Source organism: Salmo salar, chromosome 25, assembly GCF_965601325.2.
Source record: "Salmo salar chromosome 25, fSalSal1, whole genome shotgun sequence".
NCBI lineage: Eukaryota > Metazoa > Chordata > Actinopteri > Salmoniformes > Salmonidae > Salmo > Salmo salar.
The window spans coordinates 21,246,539-21,270,417 of NC_138315.1; the positions used below are offsets into that span (position 1 = coordinate 21,246,539).

A 23,879-nucleotide genomic window follows, 5' to 3' on the forward strand; every position below is an offset into this window, starting at 1 on the left:
CTAACACGGGATCTCACCACCACTCTCACTAACACGGGATCTCACCACTACTCTCACTAACACGGGATCTCACCACCACTCTCACTAACACGGGATCTCACCACCACTCTCACTAACACGGGATCTCACCACCACTCTCACTAACACGGGATCTCACCACCACTCTCACTAACACGGGATCTCACTACCACTCTCACTAACACGGGATCTCACCACCACTCTCACTAACACGGGATCTCACTACCACTCTCACTAACACGGGATCTCACCACCACTCTCACTAACACGGGATCTCACTACCACTCTCACTAACACGGGATCTCACTACCACTCTCACTAACACGGGATCTCACCACCACTCTCACTAACACGGGATCTCACTACCACTCTCACTAACACGGGATCTCACCACCACTCTCACTAACACGGGATCTCACCACCACTCTCACTAACACGGGATCCCACCACCACTCTCACTAACACGGGATCTCACTACCACTCTCACTAACACGGGATCTCACTACCACTCTCACTAACACGGGATCTCACCACCACTTCTAACAACTCGGTGTGTTTAAAGAAGGAAAAAAGGAGCCTTTTACACCTGGTTATTCCAATATTTTAAGTATTGTACAACAAGGATAATGTACAATTTACTCATTTCATCAATATGTCAACCCTTTCCACACCCACTACTGTTTCACTTGACCCTGCAATCATCTTGGATATCAACGCATCTCCTCAGTTTCCTCTAAAACAAAGGCTGATAGAACACCCACATTCACAACGTCACAAAGTCAAGACGTTGTCTCTTGTTTCTCTTAAAAATGTGAATGGCTTTAACCAACACGCTGCGATGGTGACACTGTGTTTTCCTCATCTCTGTGTGAGCTGTTGTCCGTCTGTTTTCTCCCCGCTCCCAGAGGAGCTAGCCTAGTGGTGTGTGTGTGTGTGTGTGGGTGTGTGGGTGGGTGGGTGGGTGGGTGGGTGCACGTGTGTACGTGGGACAAAGACTAGAGAGGAAGAGGAGGAGGAGGAAGAGGAGGAGGGGAGAGCAGACAGAAGCCTGGTGGCAATGTGCAGGAGGGAGACAAAGAAAGACAGATTTGACAGGAGAGGATAGGAGGAGAAGAGAGGAGGAAAGGAGGAATGGAGGAGGGTCCATGAGGGACTAAAATAATATCTCCCTCTTGGTGTTGATAGACAGCAAGAAAGCAAAAGTAAATATTGAAGCACAGTAATGAATGCATTGCTGTCCTCCCTAATCTTCAACCCCAGAGCTGAGTTTAACTATCTGCCTACGAGTAAAGTACTTAGCCAGATTACAAGAACACTAACTGTGTATTTATTGGGTACTTTCATGGTCAATTAATGCAGATAGTGAGTGACTAAATAAGGGTTGTGTGCATAGTGCATAGTCTTCAACCAGTCACTCAGATAAAGGATGGAATAGGGGGATTCCCATTCAGACCTACAGCTGGGATAGGATACAGATGTAGAGCAGACCTGATCCTTAGCCACCCCTCGCCACATCCACATCCAGGCTGAGGAGGGATCAGCACCCTGTGTGTAGACTGAACTCTGGTCCACATGACTGTACAGAGAAACTCACACACACACATCTAAGGAGGGATGAAGCCCTGTGTTTAAACTGAACTCTAGTCCACTGACTGTACTGGCCAGGCACACACAACATCACTGATGTTGTAAACAGACATTTGGAATGCGGAGCTGATCTGGATGGCAGATATTAGACCGTAGACAATATATCTATGTATCAGACAGTCTTACTGAAGCTGTATGTACTATGGGTGGACAGAAATGAATGGACAATGATCTGAGGTTGATCATTTGAATGAGAGAATAGAATGAATGTGCTTTATCATGTTTTGCATGTTTGCCAGACAAAGGAGTAATCTGGAGAGATGAAACAGGTCAGACATCATTTATGTCACGCCAGATGAGACCAGTTCCTACTCGGTGGTAGTGATGGGGGGGGGGGGGAAATCGATACAGTTACATTTTTGGATAATATTATATTGATATTTGACTCCAAATATCGATTTGTAAAATATATATATATTTTTTTTACATCCTACTCTGTGGCATTTCAAATTCCAACCGTTGTCCTCCTACATACCTACAACACTTTGATCACATCGCTAACACACACTACACCAGACACCAGACATTCCTTACTCGGAATCACAACCCAAGCATGGCTGCCACTGCCAGACAATTCACAATACCATTTAGATAACTAGCGAATCCAAAAGAAATGAACCCAGGCCCAGCCGTAGTGAATTGGGGGGATAACAGTGATGTATTGATTCCTGATTCCCCCTCTAAGCATGGTCACACTGAGCCCACTAGCTAAGCCAATATGACTGAAGCACACATACACACACACACACACACTGGAATGGCCTGGGGGTTATTTGCTGCTTGGCCATAATTCACCCAGAGCTCATGCTAGCCCACTAATAGGGCGAAGTCCTCTGAGTGCAATCGCTCTTCCTTATTTCTCCTGTGTCCCCCACAACCCTCTGCTCTCTCAGTGGCCGGGCCATTTGACTTCCCCTCTTATGCACTGGCTGCAGGGCAGGCAATAGGAAATAACACACACGTGTAATAAGACACACACAATTGCACGCATGCACACGCACATGGAATAATGCATGCATGCATGCACACACAAACACGCAATATCAAACATTTTCACACGGAATCGTGAACACACACAGAATCACACACCCACGCACACACGCAGGCTTGCACATACACACACACCTCTGTGTATTGCCTGAGAGAGGCCTGGCTTGCACATACACACACACCTCTGTGTATTGCCTGAGAGAGGCCTGGCTTGCACATACACACACACCTCTGTGTATTGCCTGAGAGAGGCCTGGCTTGCACATACACCCACACACACCTCTGTCTATTGCCTGAGAGAGGCCTGGCTTGCACATACACACACACCTCTGTGTATTGCCTGAGAGAGGCCTGGCTTGCACATACACACACACCTCTGTGTATTGCCTGAGAGAGGCCTGGCTTGCACATACACACACACCTCTGTGTATTGCCTGAGAGAGGCCTGGCTTGCAGCAGGTGGTGTCAGCAGTGGGATATTTTTAGGTGTTGCCAAATGTGGCTGTGAATTCCTGATTTTCACTCACAGTCAGGTGCTTTTCTCCTCTCTCCCCAACCTCATCTCAGAGCATTTCGTATTATTCTATAGGTAAATCCAAGACACTCCATTTAGTATGATATGTTACGTTTCATATGGTACTGTTTGTATTAATTTGTGGATTCCATCACCCATTTCGTATTATATGTTATGAATTCTAGCTAGGTGGCTAACATTAGCTAGGCTAGGGGTTAGGGTTAAGGTTAGGGTTTATAAAAATAAATGAAAATGAACCTTTATTTAACTAGGCAAGCCAGTTAAGAAAAAATTCTTATTTACATTGACAGCCTACCCCGGCCAAACCCGGACGACGCTGGGCCAATTGTGCGCTGCCCTATGGGACTCCCAATCACGGCCGGTTGTGATACAGCCTGGAATCGAACCAGGGTCTGTTGTGACACCCCTAGCACTGAGATGCAGTGCCTTAAACCGCTGCATCACTCGGGAGCCCCAAATTAACTTGGATTAAGTTTAGGAGTTAGGTTAAAGGTTAGGGTCAGGGGAAGGATTAGCTTAAAGGGTTAAGTTTAGGGGAAGGGTTAGCTAAAATGCTAAGTAGTTGCAAAGTAGCTAAAAAGTAGTAAGTAGTTGAAATGTTGCTAATTAGCTAAAATGAAAAAGTCCGGGATGAGATTCGAACTCGTAACCTTTGGATTGCTAGATGTTTGCGTTATACGCCCACCCATCCACCTTGACCAATCACCCTACTTCGGTTGTTTGCCTTCAGTAACCATCTGTCTTATGTAACCATACCAAACATAACATATCATAGTAGTTTGAGTGTCCCGGAATTTCATTTACTATGTTACGTCTAGTCTATGAGACCAGGCTGCTGTCCCTCATCTTACCCTTATCTCTCCTCTTCACTCCCCTCCTCTCTTCCTCTCTCATCCTGGTAACTGGGACCACGCCACTTTTTTTTCTCCCTCTCTTTCTCTCTTCCTCCTATTGATTTGGCTGGGGCCATGCATGATGGCGTGATTGTCTTACAGTACACAGTGCAGGCCAGGCAGAACGGCATAATATATCAGGAGGCAAAGACCTTGACAGGTGGTTGTTTGTTTGTCACTTGATCAAGATGTTGATCTTTCAGAATATTTCTGTGTGTAAATTCTATATAATTTGGGGTTAGGATTAGAAATGATATCTGCTGCCTTTGCATTGATGTAATGCTGATATGCCATGCAATCCTACATCTGGGTGTTCTCTGTGTATATTAGAGTAATGTTAAATAGCTTTTATTAAACCTCTGCCATAAGTGCTGTAGGCTAGTATATTCACAAGTGGCCTCTCCAAGAGATTTCATTAAACATCGGAAATATGTATTGTAGAAGTCAACAACATTCAAAAAGTCAAGTATTCATTCTTTTATTCTGTTAGGGCACTCAGAATTGTCCAATGCGGAGGTAGTGAATGTGTGGTTGGTGGGTTGAACGAGGCCTTGCTCTCTGGTTTTAACCCAGAAACACACTCAAACAGGAGATGGACTCCTAATCTGCACCCCAAATGGAACCTTATTCCATACATGATGCACTACTATGGCACTATTGGGAATGGCGTGCCATGTGGGACTCACACCATGTATTGTGGTAGTAGTGAGTGCTCTGCTCTGGCTCTGCAGCCAATTCTGCTGTCAGTGGGAATTGCAGCAATGGATTGTGGAAAGTAAGCACATAATTTTTACACCCTCGATAAATGCTGCATGTTGGAGGACAAGCGCATGACTTGACAAATGACCCTGGCGAAGGGCCGTCTGGCGCGTGACGGCAGAGGAGACGTTCATTTCCAACCAGCCATCGTATCACTCCGTATCCCACCCAATCCCCGCTCCCCGTGCATGCACAAACCACGCACCAGTGGCCAGGGGCCAAGAGAAACGAGATTAAATTATCCCCCAAATTAAAAGGGCATATCTGCCTTGTCTCCACTAACAGCTGTTTAAATGTTCCTTATTCTGCACTATGATGCGTCTATCTGCTGCTGCCTGCGCTATTCATTAGTTTTATAACCTATGTTTATTAGTCTGCCCAGGTGGCAGTGGATCAGGGCAGGAGTAGAGGTGGGGGGTGAGGGCAGAGTGTGTGTGTGGGGGGGGGGGGGGTGACGTTCGCATGCTAATTGCTTTGCTGTGAGAGAATGTGTCAGGACGTGTGCAGGGGGGGGGGGGGGGCGAGCTAGGGGAGGCAGGGGGGGGGGGGGAAATGAGGGGCTACTGTATGTATTGTAAGGAGGGAGGCAGAGAAGGAGTGGGGGAGGGGGTTGACACAGGTGCAGAGATGATGGAGGGGGGGGGGGGGCAGAGCAATCACACAGCGGGAGTGTCTGAGTGGCCCCGCTCCATCATAGACTGTTGATTAAAATTTCATTGGAGGAGGCCAGTGGGGTAGGGGGATTGGGCATAGGGGAGGGTTGTGGCCTGGGCAGATCAGGGGGGCCATTTCAGGGACATATCCCAAGCAATAAAAGCTAGCTGTGCCTCAGGACATTAAGAAGGCTTGGGTTTTGTGGTCTAAATGTAATATTTTCTGTGTTACTGCTTTATATGAAGAATGTTCCTCATCCATCCCAGGGCTGTTTCAGTTCCAACAGTAGCTGCGGAGAGAAGGGGCTCTAAAACCTATTTGGTGTATAAAACGAGAAAGGTAACAGACATTGAAAGGTCTGGGGAGTAACGTACGTCCTGTTCAGATGCTTATCTCTTGTTTTGTCTGCTCTCTCGACCCTCCTGAACACAGAACCAAATCTCTTTGTTGAGATTGATGTTCTGACAGAACAAACTCTTCCATTGCCAGGCCTTGGTCTCCCCTGAAAGAAGTTCTGCATCCCAAATAGCACCTTATTTCCTTCAGAGCGCACTACTTTAGACCAGGGCTGTGAACAAAAGTAGTGTACTATAGGGAATAGGGTGCCATTCGGGACGTGGTCAGGGAGTCTTGTTTCAGATCAAAGGGAATCTCTTTTGCCACTCAGCATTGTACAGAGCTGATGTGTGTTGACTTTTCACACACGTGTCTTTCCATTTGCCATTCACCTCTTTATTGAGCTCCTTCTACTCTTTTGTTGTCTTGTGTAAGAAATCAGCCTCCAAGGGCCTCCAGTTCACTGGTTTTACGACCAGCTTTTCAATTAAAGCAGCAAAAGTACACACGCTCACACACACACACACACACACACACACGCTCACACACACACACACACACACACACACACACACACACACACACACACACACACACACACACACACACACACACACACACACACACACCATGCGCTCAGCTCACACACTAAAGCACTGTGTCTACTGCCTCTCCCTGTAACTGGATCTTCTAAATGTCAGAAACCCCAGGGCTTTGATGAAGTTGGATGGGGAGACCGTGTGTGTGTGTGTGTGTGGTGTGTGTGTGTGTGTGTGTGTTTCAGCTGTCGTCTCCCCTTTGGCCTCCTTGACTGACATAGTATCCCAGCTTCAACACAACCTCTTCACCATACAATGGCGCCGGAGGGGATGGTTGTCGTTTTACCGGCTCCTAACCTACTGTGCTATTCTGTTTGTTTGTTTGTTTGTTTGTTTGTTACTTATTTTGTACATATTGTTGCTGCTACCGTCTCTTATGACCGAAAAGAGCTCCTGGAAATCAGAACAGCGATTACTCACCTCAAACTGGACGAGGATTTTTTCTTTAATGAGTCTGACGCGAAGGATATACTGCTTCACCTAAACCAGGCCCAAATCCCCGTCATTCGTGTGAATAAAAGACAGATATACAGGGGGTGCCTTGTGAGAATTCGTCGGCAAACTACCTCTACCATCTGTTCTATTGGCCAATGTGCAATCACTGGAAAATAAACTGGATGATCCAGGTTAGCAGGCAATATTAACTAGAGAAATTGTGTCACTTCTCTTGCGTTCATTGCACGCAGAGTCAGGGTATATGCAACAGTTTGGGCCGCCTGGCTCATTGCCAACTAATTTGCCAGAATTTTACATAATTATGGACATAACATTGAAGGTTGTGCAATGTAACAGCAATATTTAGACTTATGTTTAGACAGAACGGTTCCCTATTTCACTGAAAGAATAAACATTTTGTTTTCGAAATGATATTTCCAGATTTGACCATATTAATGACCAAAGGCTCGTATTTCTGTGTTTATTAAATTATAATTAAGTCTATGATTTGATATATGATAGAGCAGTCTGACTGAGCGGTGGTAGGCAACAGCAGGCTCGTAAGCATTCATTCAAACTTTACTGCTTTTGCCAGCAGCTCTTAGCAATGCTTTAATCACAGCGCTCTTTATGACTTCAAGCCTATCAACTCCTGAGATTAGTCTGGCAATACTAAAGTGCCTATTAGAACATCCAATAGTCAAAGGTATATGAAATACAAATTGTATAGAGAGAAATAGTCGACGCGTCATAATTCCTATAATAACAACAACCTAAAAGTTCTTAACTGGGAATATTGAAGAACTGAGAATATTGAACCACCAGCTTTCATATGTACTGAGCAAGGAACTTAAACGTTAGCTTTTTTACATGGCACATATTGCACTTTTACTTTCTTCTCCAACACTTTGTTTTTGCATTATTTAAACCAAATTGAGCATGTTTCATTATTTTTTTGAGACTAGATAGATTTTATTTATGTATTATATTAAGTTCAAATAAGTGTTCATTGTTCCTTCAGTATTGTTGTAATTGTCATTATTACAAATATATATATATATATATATATATATATAATATATATATATATATATATATATATAAATCGACCGATTAATCGGTATCGGCAGTTTTTTTTTTGCTCCTCCAATAATCGGTATCGGTATCGGCGTTGAAAAATCATAATCGGTCGACCTCTAGTGAGAATGCTGTTTATTGGCTACAGCTCAGCTTTCAACACCATAGTGCCATAATCTCATCCCTAATGACCCTGGGACTAAACACCTCCCTCTGCAACTGGATCCTAGACTTTGTGACGGGCCGCCTCCCGGTGGTAAGAGTAAGCAACAACACATCTGCCACGCTGATCCTCAACACTGGGGCCCCTCAGGGGTACATGCTTAGACCCCTCCTGTACTCCCTGTTCACCCACGACTGTGTGGACAAGCATGACTCCAACACCATCATTAAGTTTGCTGACGACACAACAGACGTAGGGCTGATCACAGACAATGATGAGACAGCCTATAAGGAGGAGGTCAGAGACCTGGCAGTGTGGTGCCAGGACAACAACCTCTCCCTCAATGGGAAAAAGACAAGGGAACTGATCGTGGAATACAGGAAAAGGAGGGTCGAAACAGACCCCCATTAACATCAACGGGGCTGTAGTGGAGCGGGTCGAGAGTTTCAAGTTACTTGGTGTCCACATCACCAACGAACTATCGTGGTCCAAACACACCAAGACAGTTGTGAAGAGGGCACGACAAAACCTTTTCCCCCTCAGAAGACTGAAAAGATTTGGCATGGGTCCTCAGATCCTCAAAAAGTTCAACAGCTTCACCATTGAGAGCATCCTGACCGGTTTCATCACCGCCTGGTATGGCAACTGCTTGGCATCTGACCATGATGTGCGACAGAGGGTAGTGCGTACGGCCCAGTACATCACTGGGGCCAAGCTTCCTGTCATCCAGGACCTATATACTAGGCGCTGTCATGGGAAGGCCCAAAAAATTGTGAAAGACTCCAGTCACCCAAGTCATAGACTGTTCTCTCTGCTACCACACAGCAGGAGGTACCAGAACACCAAGTCTAGGTCCAAAAGGCTTCTTAACAGCTTCTACTCCCAAGCCATAAGACTCCTGAACAGCTAATCAATGGCTACCAGGACTATTTACATTGTACCCACCCCCCCCCCATCTTTGTTTTTACACAGCTGCTACTCACTGTTTATTATCTATACATTGTCACTTTACCACTACCTACATGTACATATTACCTCGACTCATTATTGTTATTTTATTGTATTTTTATTTTATCTTTTACTTTAGTTTATTTAGTAAATATTTTCTTAACTCTATTTCTTGAACTGCATTGTTGGTTAAGGGCCTGTAAGTAAGCATTTCCCTGTATGGTCTACACCTGTTGTATTCAGCGCATGTGACAAATAAAATTTTGATTTGATTTGATGGCCCCTCCACTGTCACTCTCTCCAGCATCACAGACACGCACACATCACATCTCGCACACATCATCAAACAGCAGGCAAGAGCCACACCGCTGGTCGTCAGGCAGGGCCATGACAAGCCACACTCCTACTCACACTCACACACACACACACACACACACACACACACACACACAGGCGCTCCATAGTAAACCGATCCCCTGCTAGAGAAGGAGAGGGGAGGGAGGGTAACAAATCCATGAAATCCTTTCAGAGACGTGTGGGCTCCAGACCAGATGACTGGGATGTTATTCTGCTACAGAGATGCTCTAAATGTCATTGGGACAGATAGCATCTACCTCTTACTGGGAGAGTAAAGCCCTATCCCTTACTCTACCCTTTCTCTGTGTCTTTCTCTATCCTTCCACCCTCTTTTCTCACTCTCTCCTCTCTCCATCTCTCTCTGTCCACCCTTTCGCTGTCCCATTTCTCTCCCTCCCTCTTTCTATATCTCCTTCTGTCTTAGTAAAGATGGACAGAAGTCTCTGATGAGGTTAGGTCATTTGGGGAATAGAGGATGGGAGAAGGCAAAGCGATAGAGATTTGAAACGTCTCCTGTGTTGATGGCAAGCATCTGTCACTCCTCCCATCCTGATAGCGCTCCTCTCCTCTGACAGGCAGGGCTGCCTCAGCCTCAGTAATTGTGGTGTCGTTACAGAGCTAATGGTGCAGCAGGTACCGCAGGCTCCCACAGAAACACTCAAACCCCTCCTAACGCTTTCCCTAACGCTCCCGACAAAATAAACAGCAATGAATCAAGGGTGCAGTCCCAATTTTACAGAGGAATGGTTATGATGTTCGGAGCGTGTGTGTGTGTTTGTTGGGAGGGGGTGGATAATAGCTGTGGCGGAGTTACAGCACCCTTGGTTATTGTTATGAACACCAGAGGGGAGGGGAGATGGCCCGTTACGGACAGACTCCATTCCGGCTCATTGAAAACAGCCAGTTGCACTGAAGGCTGTATGATACAGTACAGGCTAAATAGAAGAAGGGGGTTGAGGGGACAAACTGTATTCTCTGAGATGGCACCTCTCTCTAAGTTATACAGCATAGCCCCTCAAGGCACAATGAGGAGGTTTTCTGCAGTGAAATCAAAACTCTTGGCACGTAGGCTACCAGTCTCTGCACACACTCTCTCTCTTATACATACACAGATGAAAACCCACACACACACACACACACACACACACACACAGGCTTCCCATCAGCAAATTAGCTGAATAAAGAGTATCTCTTCGCTGGGTCGTTTGAGTGGCTAATTACTCATCAACGCATGCTGTGTAGGGAGAGAGAAAAGAGAGAGAGGGGAGATGGGGAGAGGGGAGAGCAGAGAAGAAAGAGAGAAAGAGAGAGAGAGAGAGAGAGAGAGAGAGAGAGAGAGAGAGAGAGAGAGAGAGAGAGAGAGAGAGAGAGAGAGAGAGAGAGAGAGAGAGAGAGAGAGAGAGAGAGAGAGAGAGAGAGAGAGAGAGAGAGAGAGAGAGAGAGAGAGAGAGAGAGAGAGAGAGAGAGAGAGAGAGAGAGAGAGAGAGAGAGAGAGAGAGAGAGAGAGAGAGAGAGAGAGAGAGAGAGAGAGAGAGAGAGAGAGAGAGAGAGAGAGAGAGAGAAAGCGGAGGAGAGAGATCAGTTTAGCATCAAGAGATAGAGCTTCAAACGTTGTGGGAGCTATGGCCCAGTCACAGTGTGAGAGGAGAGAAAACATAGACCTGTTCACACATTCAATACACTTTTAACAGGTGCTTCATATAAAACTAATGTTAACAGTAGAAATGTAGTCCTCACGCTGCTATTCTCCAGTGGTGTAAAGTAATTAAGTAAAAATACTTTCAAGTACTACTTATGTAGTTTTTTGGAGTATCTGTACTTTACTTTACTATTAATATTTTTGACAACTTTTACTTGTACTTCATTACATTCCTAAAGAGAATGATGTACTTTTTACTCCATACATTTTCCTGACACCCAAAAGTACTCGTTACATTTTGAATGCTTACCAGGACAGGAATATGGTCTAATTCACACACTTATCAAGAGAACATCCCTGGTCGTCCCTACTGCCTCTGATCTGGCGGACTCACTAAACACATGCTTGGTTTGTAAATGATGTCCTCGTTGGAGCGTGCCCCTCGCTATCCGTGAATAAATAAAAAACTAGAAAATGTGGCCAGCTGCTTTGCTTAATATAAGGAATTAAAATGATTTATTATATTATTTTTACTTTTGATACTTAAGTACATTTTAGCAATTACATTTACTTTTGATACTTAAGTATATTTAAAACCAAATACTTTTAGATTTTTACTCAAGTAGTATTTTACTGTGTGACTTTCACTTTTACTTGAGTCATTTTCTATTAAGGTGTCTTAAATTTTACTCAAGTATGGCAATTGGGTTCTTTTCCCACCAATTATATTCTCCTGTAGTGTATTTAACTATTAACTATTAACAACCCCATGGCAGTGTGACCAGATAAAACCTCCAACTATATTGTTGTTCTATGTGTATTGTATTATATTGTATTGTATTGTATGTGCTTTAGGTGGTAGCTTAATCTTTTAGGGGATGGTTACTCACACACACACACACACAACCTCTGGTCATTGTATTTCCTCTGACTGGTGTTTTCTGAGAATACTGTATGTGACTAATGCAGCCTTGTAAAACATGGCACACCTATTTAACATAACATTGTCACTGTTAAAGGGATAGTGTGACATTTTGGCAATTAAGCCTCTCCGTGCAGGTTGTCTCTGTGTGCAGTTTGAAGGAAGTTGAAGGTAGTTTCTGGAGCCATTGTTAACTAGCGTTAGAGCAATGACTGGAAGTCTATAGAGACAGTTAGCATACTTCTCAGCAATATCTACAACAATGTAGCCTATACCTAACCACCCACTTTATTCTCCCAATAAATAGTATTATAATGATTGATCCAGTTCTATATAAATCTTATCATATTAGATCTATACATTTTTACACTCTTAGAAAAAAAGGTGCTATCTAGAAGCTAAAAGGGATATTCAGCTGTTCCTATAGGATAAACCTTTGATAAACCATTTTGATTCCAGGTAGAACCCTTTTGGTTCCATGTAGAACAATTTGGGGTTTCATGTAGAACCCTTTCCACAGAGGGATCTACATGGAACCCAAAATGGTTCTACCTGGAACCAAAAAAGGTTATACCTGGGACAGCCGCAGAACCCTTTTGGTACCCTTTTTTAAGGAGTGTATAGTGCTATGAATTCTCAGCCTGGTTTAGTACATGGCCATGCAGGGTTTAATGTCCTTTGAGCAGCAGCACGGTGAGAGCAGTACGGTATGATATGACCTTTATCCGTATGTTGTGGGACGGAACTGGGGAATGGAGGTGACTGAGCCCCCTCTACTCACGCTAGCTGCCAAAGCCATGAGCCAGCATGCTCCCACACTGCACTGATCTATCCCCCTGCAGGGTGTGTGTGTGTGTGTGTGTGTGTGTGTGTGTGTGTGTGTGTGTGTGTGTGTGGTGTGTGTGTGTGTGTGTGTGTGTGTGTGTGTGTGTGTGTGTGTGTGTGTGTGTGTGTGTGTGTGTGTGTGTGTGTGTGTGTGTGTGTGTGTTACCTTTCCTATCGCATATGAAAAAAAAACGTAAAGGTCATACATGAAATGTCATAGGTAGTGTATTCTCCTACTGGACACGCCTACTGTGTGTGATATCACCTCCCCCTGTCCAGCCCCTGAGGTGTCTGCCACTGACCATACTGTGGGCCTAGTCACAGTTGAGGATAATATGTACTCAGAAGGCAGCACAATGTTTAAAGAGCTATTCCAACTGACTCAATGGTCATTTGGCAAGCAGGACCACAGCTAGGCTTACCTGCAGTGTTGCTTTTACCATGCATTAGTGATGATTGATCCAATTTAAAGGGGAATAAATACAATGGCCCTCCTTGGCCATGCTTGACTGCAGATTGTATTACACTAGAATTACTAAGAAAGAATAAAAGTGTTCACAAATCATAGCAAGGAGCTGGTCAAAGGAATCGCCCAAAGCCTTGTCTTAGCACAACTGTCAGGCAGCGTTAACAAAGGACTTTTTTTAGTGCGTCGTCGCACTATATCTACACAATGCTTATCAGACAAAATGAGTTTGGAACACATTCACACCCCCCGAAGAAATCTCTTTGATATATGCTCATATGCAAATGTGCCTCCGTAGGAAAAAAGAAGACGTTTTAAGAAGTAAAACTAGCAAAGCAAAGCTTATCATCCTGCAACAGATGCCCAACAAAAATGTGTCTGACTATAAACACAGGGGAACAGAGCAGCCAGAAGTGCAGCATGCCTTTAGATACACCATGTCACAGTGTTTCTGAAGTTAACATAATAGAGGTAAGGCAGCTATAATTTGCACTGATGACATGGATTAAAGTGCTGGAAGGTTTGACTCCATTCCACTGCTCCCCTCTCCCTCTGCCCAAGTGTTTTAGCTGTGACATGCCAAACGGAACAATCTAATATCTAAACTGACCACTGTGACTGCTCAACAGAATTGTAGAACCAGTATGAAGAATGTGCTGAGTGGACAGTTAGTGAGTCGTGTTCTCTCTCTCTCTCTCTCTCTCTCTCTCTCTCTCTCTCTCTCTCTCTCTCTCTCTCTCTCTCTCTCTCTCTCTCTCTCTCTCTCTCTCTCTCTCTCTCTTCCCTCATGGCAAGGTTTGCTCATTCTAATGAAGCCATAGCAGAAAATAAACACTAGAGAGAGAAAGTATGTGTGTGTTGAAGATGAGATTTTCTGGTAGGGTATGGTTTAAGAGAGAGGTGAGGGTTTGGTATACACTGTGCCCTCTGAACATATCCCTATCTCTCTCCCTCTCTCTCTACCCCTCTCTCTGAACATATCCCTATCTCTCTCCCTCTCTCTCTACCCCTCTCTCTGAACATATCCCTATCTCTCTCCCTCTCTCTCTACCTCTCTCTCTGAACATATCCCTATCTCTCTCCCTCTCTCTCTACCCCTCTCTCTGAACATATCCCTATCTCTCTCCCTCTCTCTCTACCTCTCTCTCTGAACATATCCCTATATCTCTCCCTCTCTCTCTACCCCTGTCTCTGAACATATCCCTATCTCTCTCCCTCTCTCTCTACCCCTCTCTCTGAACATATCCCTCTCTCTCCCTCTCTCTCTACCCCTCTCTCTGAACATATCCCTATATCTCTCCCTCTCTCTCTACCCCTCTCTCTGAACATATCCCTATATCTCTCCCTCTCTCTCTACCCCTCTCTCTGAACATATCCCTATATCTCTCCCTCTCTCTCTACCCCTCTCTCTGAACATATCCCTATATCTCTCCCTCTCTCTCTACCCCTCTCCCTGAACATATCCCTCTCTCTCCCTCTCTCTCTACCCCTCTCTCTGAAGATATCCCTATATCTCTCCCTCTCTCTCTACCTCTCTCTCTGAACATATCCCTATCTCTCTCCCTCTCTCTCTACCCCTCTCTCTGAACATATCCCTATCTCTCTCCCTCTCTCTCTACCCCTCTCTCTGAACATATTCCTATCTCTCTCCCTCTCTACCCCTCTCTCTGAACATATCCCTATATCGCTCCCTCTCTCTCTACCCCTCTCTCTGAACATATCCCTATCTCTCTCCCTCTCTCTCTACCCCTCTCTCTGAACATATCCCTATCTCTCTCCCTCTCTCTCTACCCCTCTCTCTGAACATATCCCTATCTCTCTCCCTCTCTCTCTACCCCTGTCTCTGAACATATCCCTATCTCTCTCCCTCTCTCTCTACCCCTGTCTCTGAACATATCCCTATCTCTCTCCCCCTCTCCCTACCCCTGTCTCTGAACATATCCCTATCTCTCTCCCTCTCTCTCTACCCCCCTCTCTGCATGTATCCCCCTCCCTTCCCTCCCTTCCTCTTTCTCATGATAAAAATTCCATGGCTGGTTAATTTCTCCCCCTTGTAAAGCAGAGCGGAGGGAAAGAGTAAGGCCAGCACAGTTCAATCAGAGAATAATCCCCCTCTCTGGGTTCAGCTAGGGGCAGGTGACATGGTCAACACTGGAGAGGCTGGACCACTCGACCATACTGGGTGGAGGGATGATAGGATGCTGGGATTATGATGATGTGTGATGGTGGATAGATTAGCAGAGCTGGATGTGTATCTAGTCAGTGGTTTTATGATATAGAGTGTGTGGCTGTGTCAGATTGTTTGAGTTCTGCTGAGTCACTGACAGGTTATCATACACTCTTAGAAAAAAAGGTGCTATCTAGAACCAAAAAGGGTTATCCTTTTGGGAACCATTTTGGAACCCTTTTTTCTAAGAGTGTATATGGTTGATAGGATCAGTTGTTTCATATGAGGCTAATCAAATCGGTACTTTTGTATGAGGTCTGAAACAGTATGTATTGATTAGAGATGAGTGTGGTGGGGCTGTTGTGGCCGTGCCGACCGTGTGTCTCTGACTGAGTGTCTGGAGTTGGAGCGGTACCTGCAGACGGAGCGTCTCTGAATAATATGTGTAGATTAGGGATGAGTGTTCTCTCCTGTACTGTTACTGTTTCTGACCGTGTCTCTCTCACCCTTACAGACCTGTCTGGAGTTGGAGCGGTACCTGCAGACGGAGCCCAAGCGTCTATCAGAGCTGTTTGACGAGGAGCTCGACTGTCTCCTGACGCCCACCTTCATGCAGGGTGCTGACAGTGACGAGGACCTGATGGACCCACTGGACCCCCTCCTCCCCAGCCTCCCCGACCAGCCCAGCACCCCTCCCCTCCTCGTCTCCCTCCCCAAGGTGCTACAGGCCCCACAGCCCCACAACACCAAGGCCCCCGGAAAAGAGTCTGGAGCGAAGACCACCAAGGAGGGGGTCAACGGGGTCAACGCTGCCCAGCTGAGTGCCGTCACCTCCCTCACACCGCCCTCCTCGCCGGAGCTGGGCCGCCACCTGGTCAAGCCCATGCAGACGCTCACCGCCACAGCCGACGGCACGCTCACGCTCAAACTGGTGGCCAAGAAGGTTGGTCTGAATGCGGCCAAGCTGGTGGCCACACACTCCACTCTACCCTCGCCGCCCAGCAGGGGGGGGCACAGCGACAGCGAGCAGGGGGCTGGGTCGCAGGGGGGAGATATCCCAGAGAACAAGAAGAGGGTCCATCGCTGTCAGTTCAACGGCTGCAGGAAGGTTTACACCAAGAGTTCCCACCTGAAGGCACACCAGAGGACACACACAGGTGAGACAGAACCTATGCCTGACCATGGGCACTATGTGCCATGCACCATGCACCATGCACCATGCAATCAATCAAATGTATTTCTAAAGCCCTTTTTACATCAGCAGTCACAAAGTTCTTATACAGAAACCCAGCCTAAAACCCCAAACATCCCAAAGAGCAAGCAATGCAGATGTAGAAACGCAGTGGCTAGTAAAAACTCCCTAGAATGGCTGGGACCTAGGAAGAAACCTAGAGAGGAACTCTCAGGCTCTGAGAGGTGGCCGGGTGGAGATTACAAGGGTACACAGCCAATAAGGCCAGGTCATGCACTAAACACACTGCCTGAAAACACACTGTCTAACCTGACCAAGGACCATGCATCTACAATTATACAGGTGCACCATGCACCTAACACAAGACCCTGGGAGAATATAGGTTTAGGTTTCAACTTTGCCTGAAAACATCTTCTGTTTCAGTATAAGTGCTCAGCTTGATATGTGTGAGTGCAAGGATTGCAATCCAGTGTTGTGAAGTAGAAACACAGAAGCAGTCTTGATCTATCGCTCTACATCCCCCTGTGAGATCCTTCCAATGGGCTAAAAATACATAGGTCTTAGCTCTGCAGTGCAGCCTCTCTCTCTTTCTCTCATTCACCTCAGTGACTCTGAGTCTCTTACTGAAACCAGTCCAGTCTCTCCATCCACAAGCTGCTAGCGGGGGGAGTGGTACGGTAATTGCCAATGGATTGATAGACTGACAGGTCTAAATGGCTAATTCAGCCATGTCTACTGCAGCCTGGAGTATCTAACCACCGCTGCCCTCCCAGTGAACCTCAGAGAGAGAGAGAGAGAAGTGTTGGCATCAGGTTAGCGCTAGCCGTAGCGTTAGCATCAGTGTTAGCGACGCTAATCCTTTCCTGAGGCCTGCTGTTGACTCGGCAGGTTTCACCGCTGCCACTAGAGCGCTAGCGATGCTAATCACCAGCGAGCTGATGCAAGCCATTCATTCACCCCCCCCCCCCCCCCTCCTCCTCCACCACCCAAAAAAATTAGAGGAGGGAAAGGGGAAAAAAAGAGAAGGGTAGAAGAGAAAACAACACCCTTAAGACATGCTGCAGCATGCTGCTGTGTAGCCCCAGCCCCGATATGTTCATTACAAGACAAGAGCGGCACAGTACAGTAATTAGCCTAATCCTTCTTTTTGGTTATTATGTCCATACATCAGTGACACACAGGGAGGGAGATTAAGATTAGTGCAGGATTTAAGGGGGGCCCTTGCTTCATGAGGATGACATGCTCCTGGATGGCCCCATCAATAACAGTTGGTAAGGAAACACACAGCCTTTCACTGAGGTTTAATAACCATAGAATTAGAATGACTAGAATAACTATAGAATTAGAATGACTAGAATAACCATAGAATTAGAATGACTAGAATAACCATAGAATTGGAATGACTAGAATAACCATAGAATTAGAATGACTAGAATAACTATAGAATTAGAATGACTTAAACAAATGTTAATTCTAGTGATTCTAATTCTATAGGTTGAACATTGTTCTAGAATGTGAGCAGTCAGAACAGAAACCCACCCACTATTTTCCTATCTTCACTCCTCTGGTGTTGGGAATGGATTCTTTGTTTTAGGGAGACGGGAGCTGCTGCATGGATGAAACTCTAGTAAATGTGAAATGGGCCATAATTGTCTGAGTCAGTCTGTTTGTCTGTCTGCTGTAACTTCAGCTGAGAGATCATAATAGGCTCTACACTCTATCTCCAGTTGACTAAGGAAATGTAATTAACTGCAGCACACAGGCACCTGTGATGCTGATGGGAGGGAGAGGTGGGTGATGAGGTGGGGGGTGCGTTGCTAGGAGACCATATCAGAACAGGCGAGAGGAGAGTTCGTAAATGGCTGATTATTTGCAGCTCCTGGTATCAGTCTCAGCCTGTTTTAACACAGTACTGCCCATTCCAACTACCCCTGCCCCTAACACCACCCACCCCCCAAATACACTCTTCCCCCACCCCCCAAAAAAGCTACCACCCAGCCCAACCTGCTCCCTTTTTGGGGGTTTGGGTTGCCTGGCAACTGTATTACACTCATCCAGAGCAGAGCCATAATTGGCTGGTGGCGCTGAGTGTCCATGACTAGCGGATTCAGGCGGCTGCACGCCTCTCTCTCTCTCTCTGTCTTACTCTCTCTCTTTCTGTCTCTCTCACACAAACTCTCTCTCTCTCTGTCTTACTCTCTCTCTTTCTGTCTCTCTCACACAAACTCTCTCTCTCTCGGCCGGTTGCTAGGCGACTCCATCATGCATCCTCGCCTCGGCAAGTTATAATTGGCTGGCGTAGTTGCCGTGATGGTGGGTCCAAGCCGACCCTGCTTCATTCTGTCAAGTCTGGAGAGGGGGAGGGAGGTATAGGGAGGAGGGGGGTTAATGCAAAGAGGAGGAGCTGATGGTAGTGGAGAGGAGGAGAGGAGGGGGAGCTTTGGCCAATTACTGAGGAAGGGGTGTGAAACGTTTGCTGTCTTGCACCTGTGGCCTCAAGACTCCAAAATGACAGAGAGTGGTCCTTGAAGCCAGCCTGCCTGCCTCCATCCATGCCTGACTGTCTGCCTCCCTGCCTACCTCCCTGTCTGCCTGCCTGTCTGCCTGCCTTCATCCCTGCCTGTCTGCCTGCCTGCCTAACAGGCTCTCATGACAAGGCAACACTGTCTAGGGATATCATCTGCTACAGGTTTTACACAGTGGGGGAGAATGAGCAAATAAAAAGCCTCAGGTCTTTTGGCAAAATGTTTATGAGTGTATCAAGGGGAAAAGGCAGACAGATGTTCAGAATGTGTTGCATTCATGTGTTCACCCCAGAGGTAGAAGAGTGTGATATGGAGTGTGTTGAGTGGAATCTGGCTGTAAAGTGGTGTTTGCTGATACAGTGCTGAGGTGTTGCCTTCTCCCAGGCTATCTCCGAAATAGCACCCTTTCCCTATATAGTGCACTACGCATAGGACTCTGATCAAAAGTATACAATATATAGGGAATAGGGTGCCATTCTGGATGCACACTCTCTCTCTAACAGCAGCCAGTACTGGGTCATTAGACAGTACCCAAAATGCCCTCTGCTGATTTGAATAATATTCAAAACACGGAAAGAAAAGCACAGCAAGTGATCCTGAGGTGTTTCTGCCCTGCAATCTGTCACACTTCCACAATCTCACCACAGACAATGGATCAAATAAGAAAAAGGAAACAGAATAAGAAAAGATCATGTGAAATAAAACGGGATTGGAGGTATCATTCACAGACCATTTGCCTTTTCTCTTCCCTCTCATCTTACAACATGGACGATGGGGGGAGTGGGGGATGAAGGGGCGAAATCGAGGAGATGAAGGGAGGTGCGTTGCATCATCTCACATCACTCAGTTCTCTCCTCCGCCACGTCATCCTTTACTTTCAGTTGCATCATCGTGGTCTCCGCAGATTCCACATCGCTTTGAGATTATGTCAAACAAAACCACATCATCCTTTACCGTCTACTGCTGGGGTCACCTCCAATATACTTTTGCCAATGAAATCAGACATTCTTCTGCTAATCAACACTTTTTGTAGCAGGTTTTTTGTAGCAGAATAAATGACTTGAGTCAACAAGTCCTGTGGAGTACCATCCCCACCATTCACCCCTCCACGCACAGCCTCTCTGACCCTACGGTACCCTCCGTTATCCTCACCCTCTGTGCCCTCTGTCTTCCACTGTCGCCGCTGATTTGAACGTACCGCTGCTCTACTGTTTGAGACGCGTACATTTCACTCTAATGGTACTTTAGTCTAGTTAGGAAGATTGGTGGACACGGTGATATGGGAAGACGGTCGCAGCTGGCTGACTGGAAGTACGGTATTACTTCCCATTAAGCGTCATTAAGACCCCAATTATCGTTACCACTCCCAGATCTGAATCAACCACAGCAGCAGCACTCGGCAGCACCGGGGCGGGATTCAGCCCCCTCCTACCCTCCACCAGCCAGGTCCAGGCCCATCCAAACACAACCTGGTCCTCAGGGTCCGGGCACCCCCTCCGCAACCCGCTACAGCCCCCCCTTTCCCATCCCAAAAAGTAAAAGAACCCCTGCCGGAGGGCCTTTCTATCAGGGAGATAAAACTACAGCTTGTGAACAATAGATATCTCCCTCTCCCATCTGTTCAACTGGAGAGAAACTTCATTTGAATTTCAGATCTCTCCACAGGGGGTCCAAGGGGGAAGAGGAGAAGGGAAGAGGAGAAGGGAAGAGGAGAAGCGTGGGCGGGGCGGGGAGGGGAGGGGAGAAAACTGTTTAATTTTTCTGGGTGATTTTAGTTTTAGGATTATGAATTAACACGGCATCGCTGAAAGAATTTGTTTAGCGAGCTCTGGGAGTCTATGATTGGTTGATGCAAAACCCTTGGTGTGTAATCCTGGGTTGGGTAACACAGGTACATTAACTAGTTAGTAGGATCTCACACTGGGTAACACCAGCAAATGAGTTAGTAGGATCTCACACTGGGTAACACCAGCAAATGAGTTGGGAGGATCCCATCTCACACTGGGTAACACCAGCAAATGAGTTGGGAGGATCCCATCTCACACTGGGTAACACCAGCAAATGAGTTGGGAGGATCCCATCTCACACTGGGTAACACCAGCAAATGAGTTGGGAGGATCCCATCTCACACTGGGTAACACCAGCAAATGAGTTGGGAGGATCTCATCTCACACTGGGTAACACCAGCAAATGAGTTGGGAGGATCCCATCTCACACTGGGTAACACCAGCAAATGAGTTGGGAGGATCCCATCTCACACTGGGTAACACCAGCAAATGAGTTGGGAGGATCCCATCTCACACTGGGTAACACCAGCAAATGAGTTGGGAGGATCCCATCTCACACTGGGTAACACCAGCAAATGAGTTGGGAGGATCCCATCTCACACTGGGTAACACCAGCAAATGAGTTGGGAGGATCTCACACTGGGTAACACCAGCAAATGAGTTGGGAGGATCCCATCTCACACTGGGTAACACCAGCAAATGAGTTGGGAGGATCCCATCTCACACTGGGTAACACCAGCAAATGAGTTGGGAGGATCTCATCTCACACTGGTGATGATGTAATACACTCAGGTGTGTCAATCATACAGACAGCACCGCTTTACTTATCAGTAGCCTACATGTCATTTAGAAAGCTGCACAATTATGTTCCATTACAGTATAACTACACAGGTATTGTATAAGAGCAACTTAATGGTATCCACTATTGCTACCACAAAAACAGAAAGTCAATGTAACTGCAAAAGTAATCATATTTTTTTTCCATTCTCTGTCTGTCTGTCTTGTCAGGTGAGAAACCGTACAAGTGCTCCTGGGAGGGCTGTGAGTGGCGTTTCGCCCGGAGCGACGAGCTGACGAGGCACTACCGCAAACACACCGGGGCCAAGCCCTTCAAGTGTACCCACTGCGACAGGTAAGTACCACATCCATTACATACACACACAAGCACTCACATCACTGACCCAGTAGAGAAGATATGACAACGTGGCTCTCGCACGATCAATCACATGCACACGTGTATGTTCAAACAAATTATCTCTCAAGTTGTGAGTTGTGCACATTGAACAGTATTGATGGTGGAAGGAAAGACGAGATGAATTACTCCCATAGAATGCAAAGTACTTTGAGTTGGAGAAAAAACTAGCTACATAAATGAAAGTCATTACTGTAATGTCCCCTTGGACAGCCCCAGCGCTCCCTCACTCTCTGTCTTCATCATGTGCATGTGCACTCTAGTCTACAGACTGGCTCTCCTCTCCTCCCTGGCAGCTAGCAGTTAGCACCAGCTCTGCTCCAGTCTCTGCTGAATAACTCAGTCACAGGCCAGTCCTGTGATGCCCATTACCAAATGACTACTGTGAATAGGCCATTCTCTGCTCTCCCCTGCTGCCCTAGCCCCAGCCAGGCTGCTGATGGCACTCCCATTCAAATCACAAATTAAACATAGTGGCCTAAAAGGGAGATGATTATGTAATAGAATAAAAAAGTAACTTGAGAGAGAGAGGAGAGAGAGAGAGAGAGAGAGAGAGAGAGAGAGAGAGAGAGAGAGAGAGAGAGAGAGAGAGAGAGAGAGAGAGAGAGAGAGAGAGAGAGAGAGAGAGAGAGAGAGAGAGAGAGAGAGACATCGACCAAACATGAACCAGCTTGGGCATACAGAGGCACTCTTTAATTTTCAAACAGCAACCACAGTGTGACACTCATCAGACCTCTCTGTCCTGCTGGAGACACAAAGGCAGCCCTTTGTCTGAAGACAGCAGTGTGTGTGTGTGAGGGCACATGTATATTAACGTGGAGCTCTGAGTGATAAGCTGTCAGGTGACAATAGCGGGAAGCCGTCACCCTGACTGAATCCCAAATGACACCCTATTCCTTTATAGTGCACTACTTTTGACCAGAGTCCTAGTCAAAAGTAGTGCACTGTATAGGGAATAGGGTGCTATTTGGGACAGATACCCCGGTTTTTCCACACGCAAGCTGCAATCCCCCTGCAGAAGGGGACCGCTTTACACAGCCCACCACCTCCCTTCCTCCTCCTCCACACACACACACACACACACGCACACGCACACGCACACTCCGCAAATCCACCCCACTATAAGCCTAAACACTGATCCAAGACCAGCCATAGCCACTGTGCATAATGCACCATAGCCCCAATCAAGCCCACAACACTGACTAACCAGGGGGAGTGCATCATCAAATCCGTGTTCCAACACTCATTACCAGAATGTATCCTGGCTATTGGCTAACAATGGGGCTATTTGGAGCAGGCCTGCTATTGTTAGGATAATTGACAGGTCCAGATGCCAGGCCTACTTTAGACACACACAGCCTCCAGCCTCTTGGATGTGAGCTAAGCCAGCCATTCAGGCAGGCAACCAGTTCACTCACACACACACACACACACACACACACACACACATATATATACACACACACACACACACATATATACACACACACACACACACACACACACAAACACAAACATTCACTCTCTCTCTCACACACACACGCCCACTGCAAACACACACATACACACACACACACACTCAAACGTGCTTCCTCAGGCCCAAGGGGACTCTAATTGGACCCTCCTGGTTCCTCTAGTTTGGGTTTTATACCTAACCCCTTCCAGAACACTGCTGGAGTCTACTAATCTTACTGGAGTGTATTATGCATGTTCTGCTGGCACACACACACACACACACACACACACACACACA

General features: G+C 46.4%; 1 protein-coding gene across 1 annotated transcript in view; it reads left to right on the plus strand.

The window, feature by feature from the left end:
• LOC106586293 (Krueppel-like factor 7) overlaps nucleotides 1-23,879 on the plus strand; it is a 68,317-nt gene that overhangs the window by 32,929 nt on the left and 11,509 nt on the right. The window contains exons 2-3 of the mRNA XM_014173427.3: nucleotides 15,945-16,587; nucleotides 21,943-22,066. Of these exons, the coding sequence (XP_014028902.3) occupies nucleotides 15,945-16,587; nucleotides 21,943-22,066 (767 nt within the window). The remainder of the gene's footprint in view (nucleotides 1-15,944; nucleotides 16,588-21,942; nucleotides 22,067-23,879) is intronic.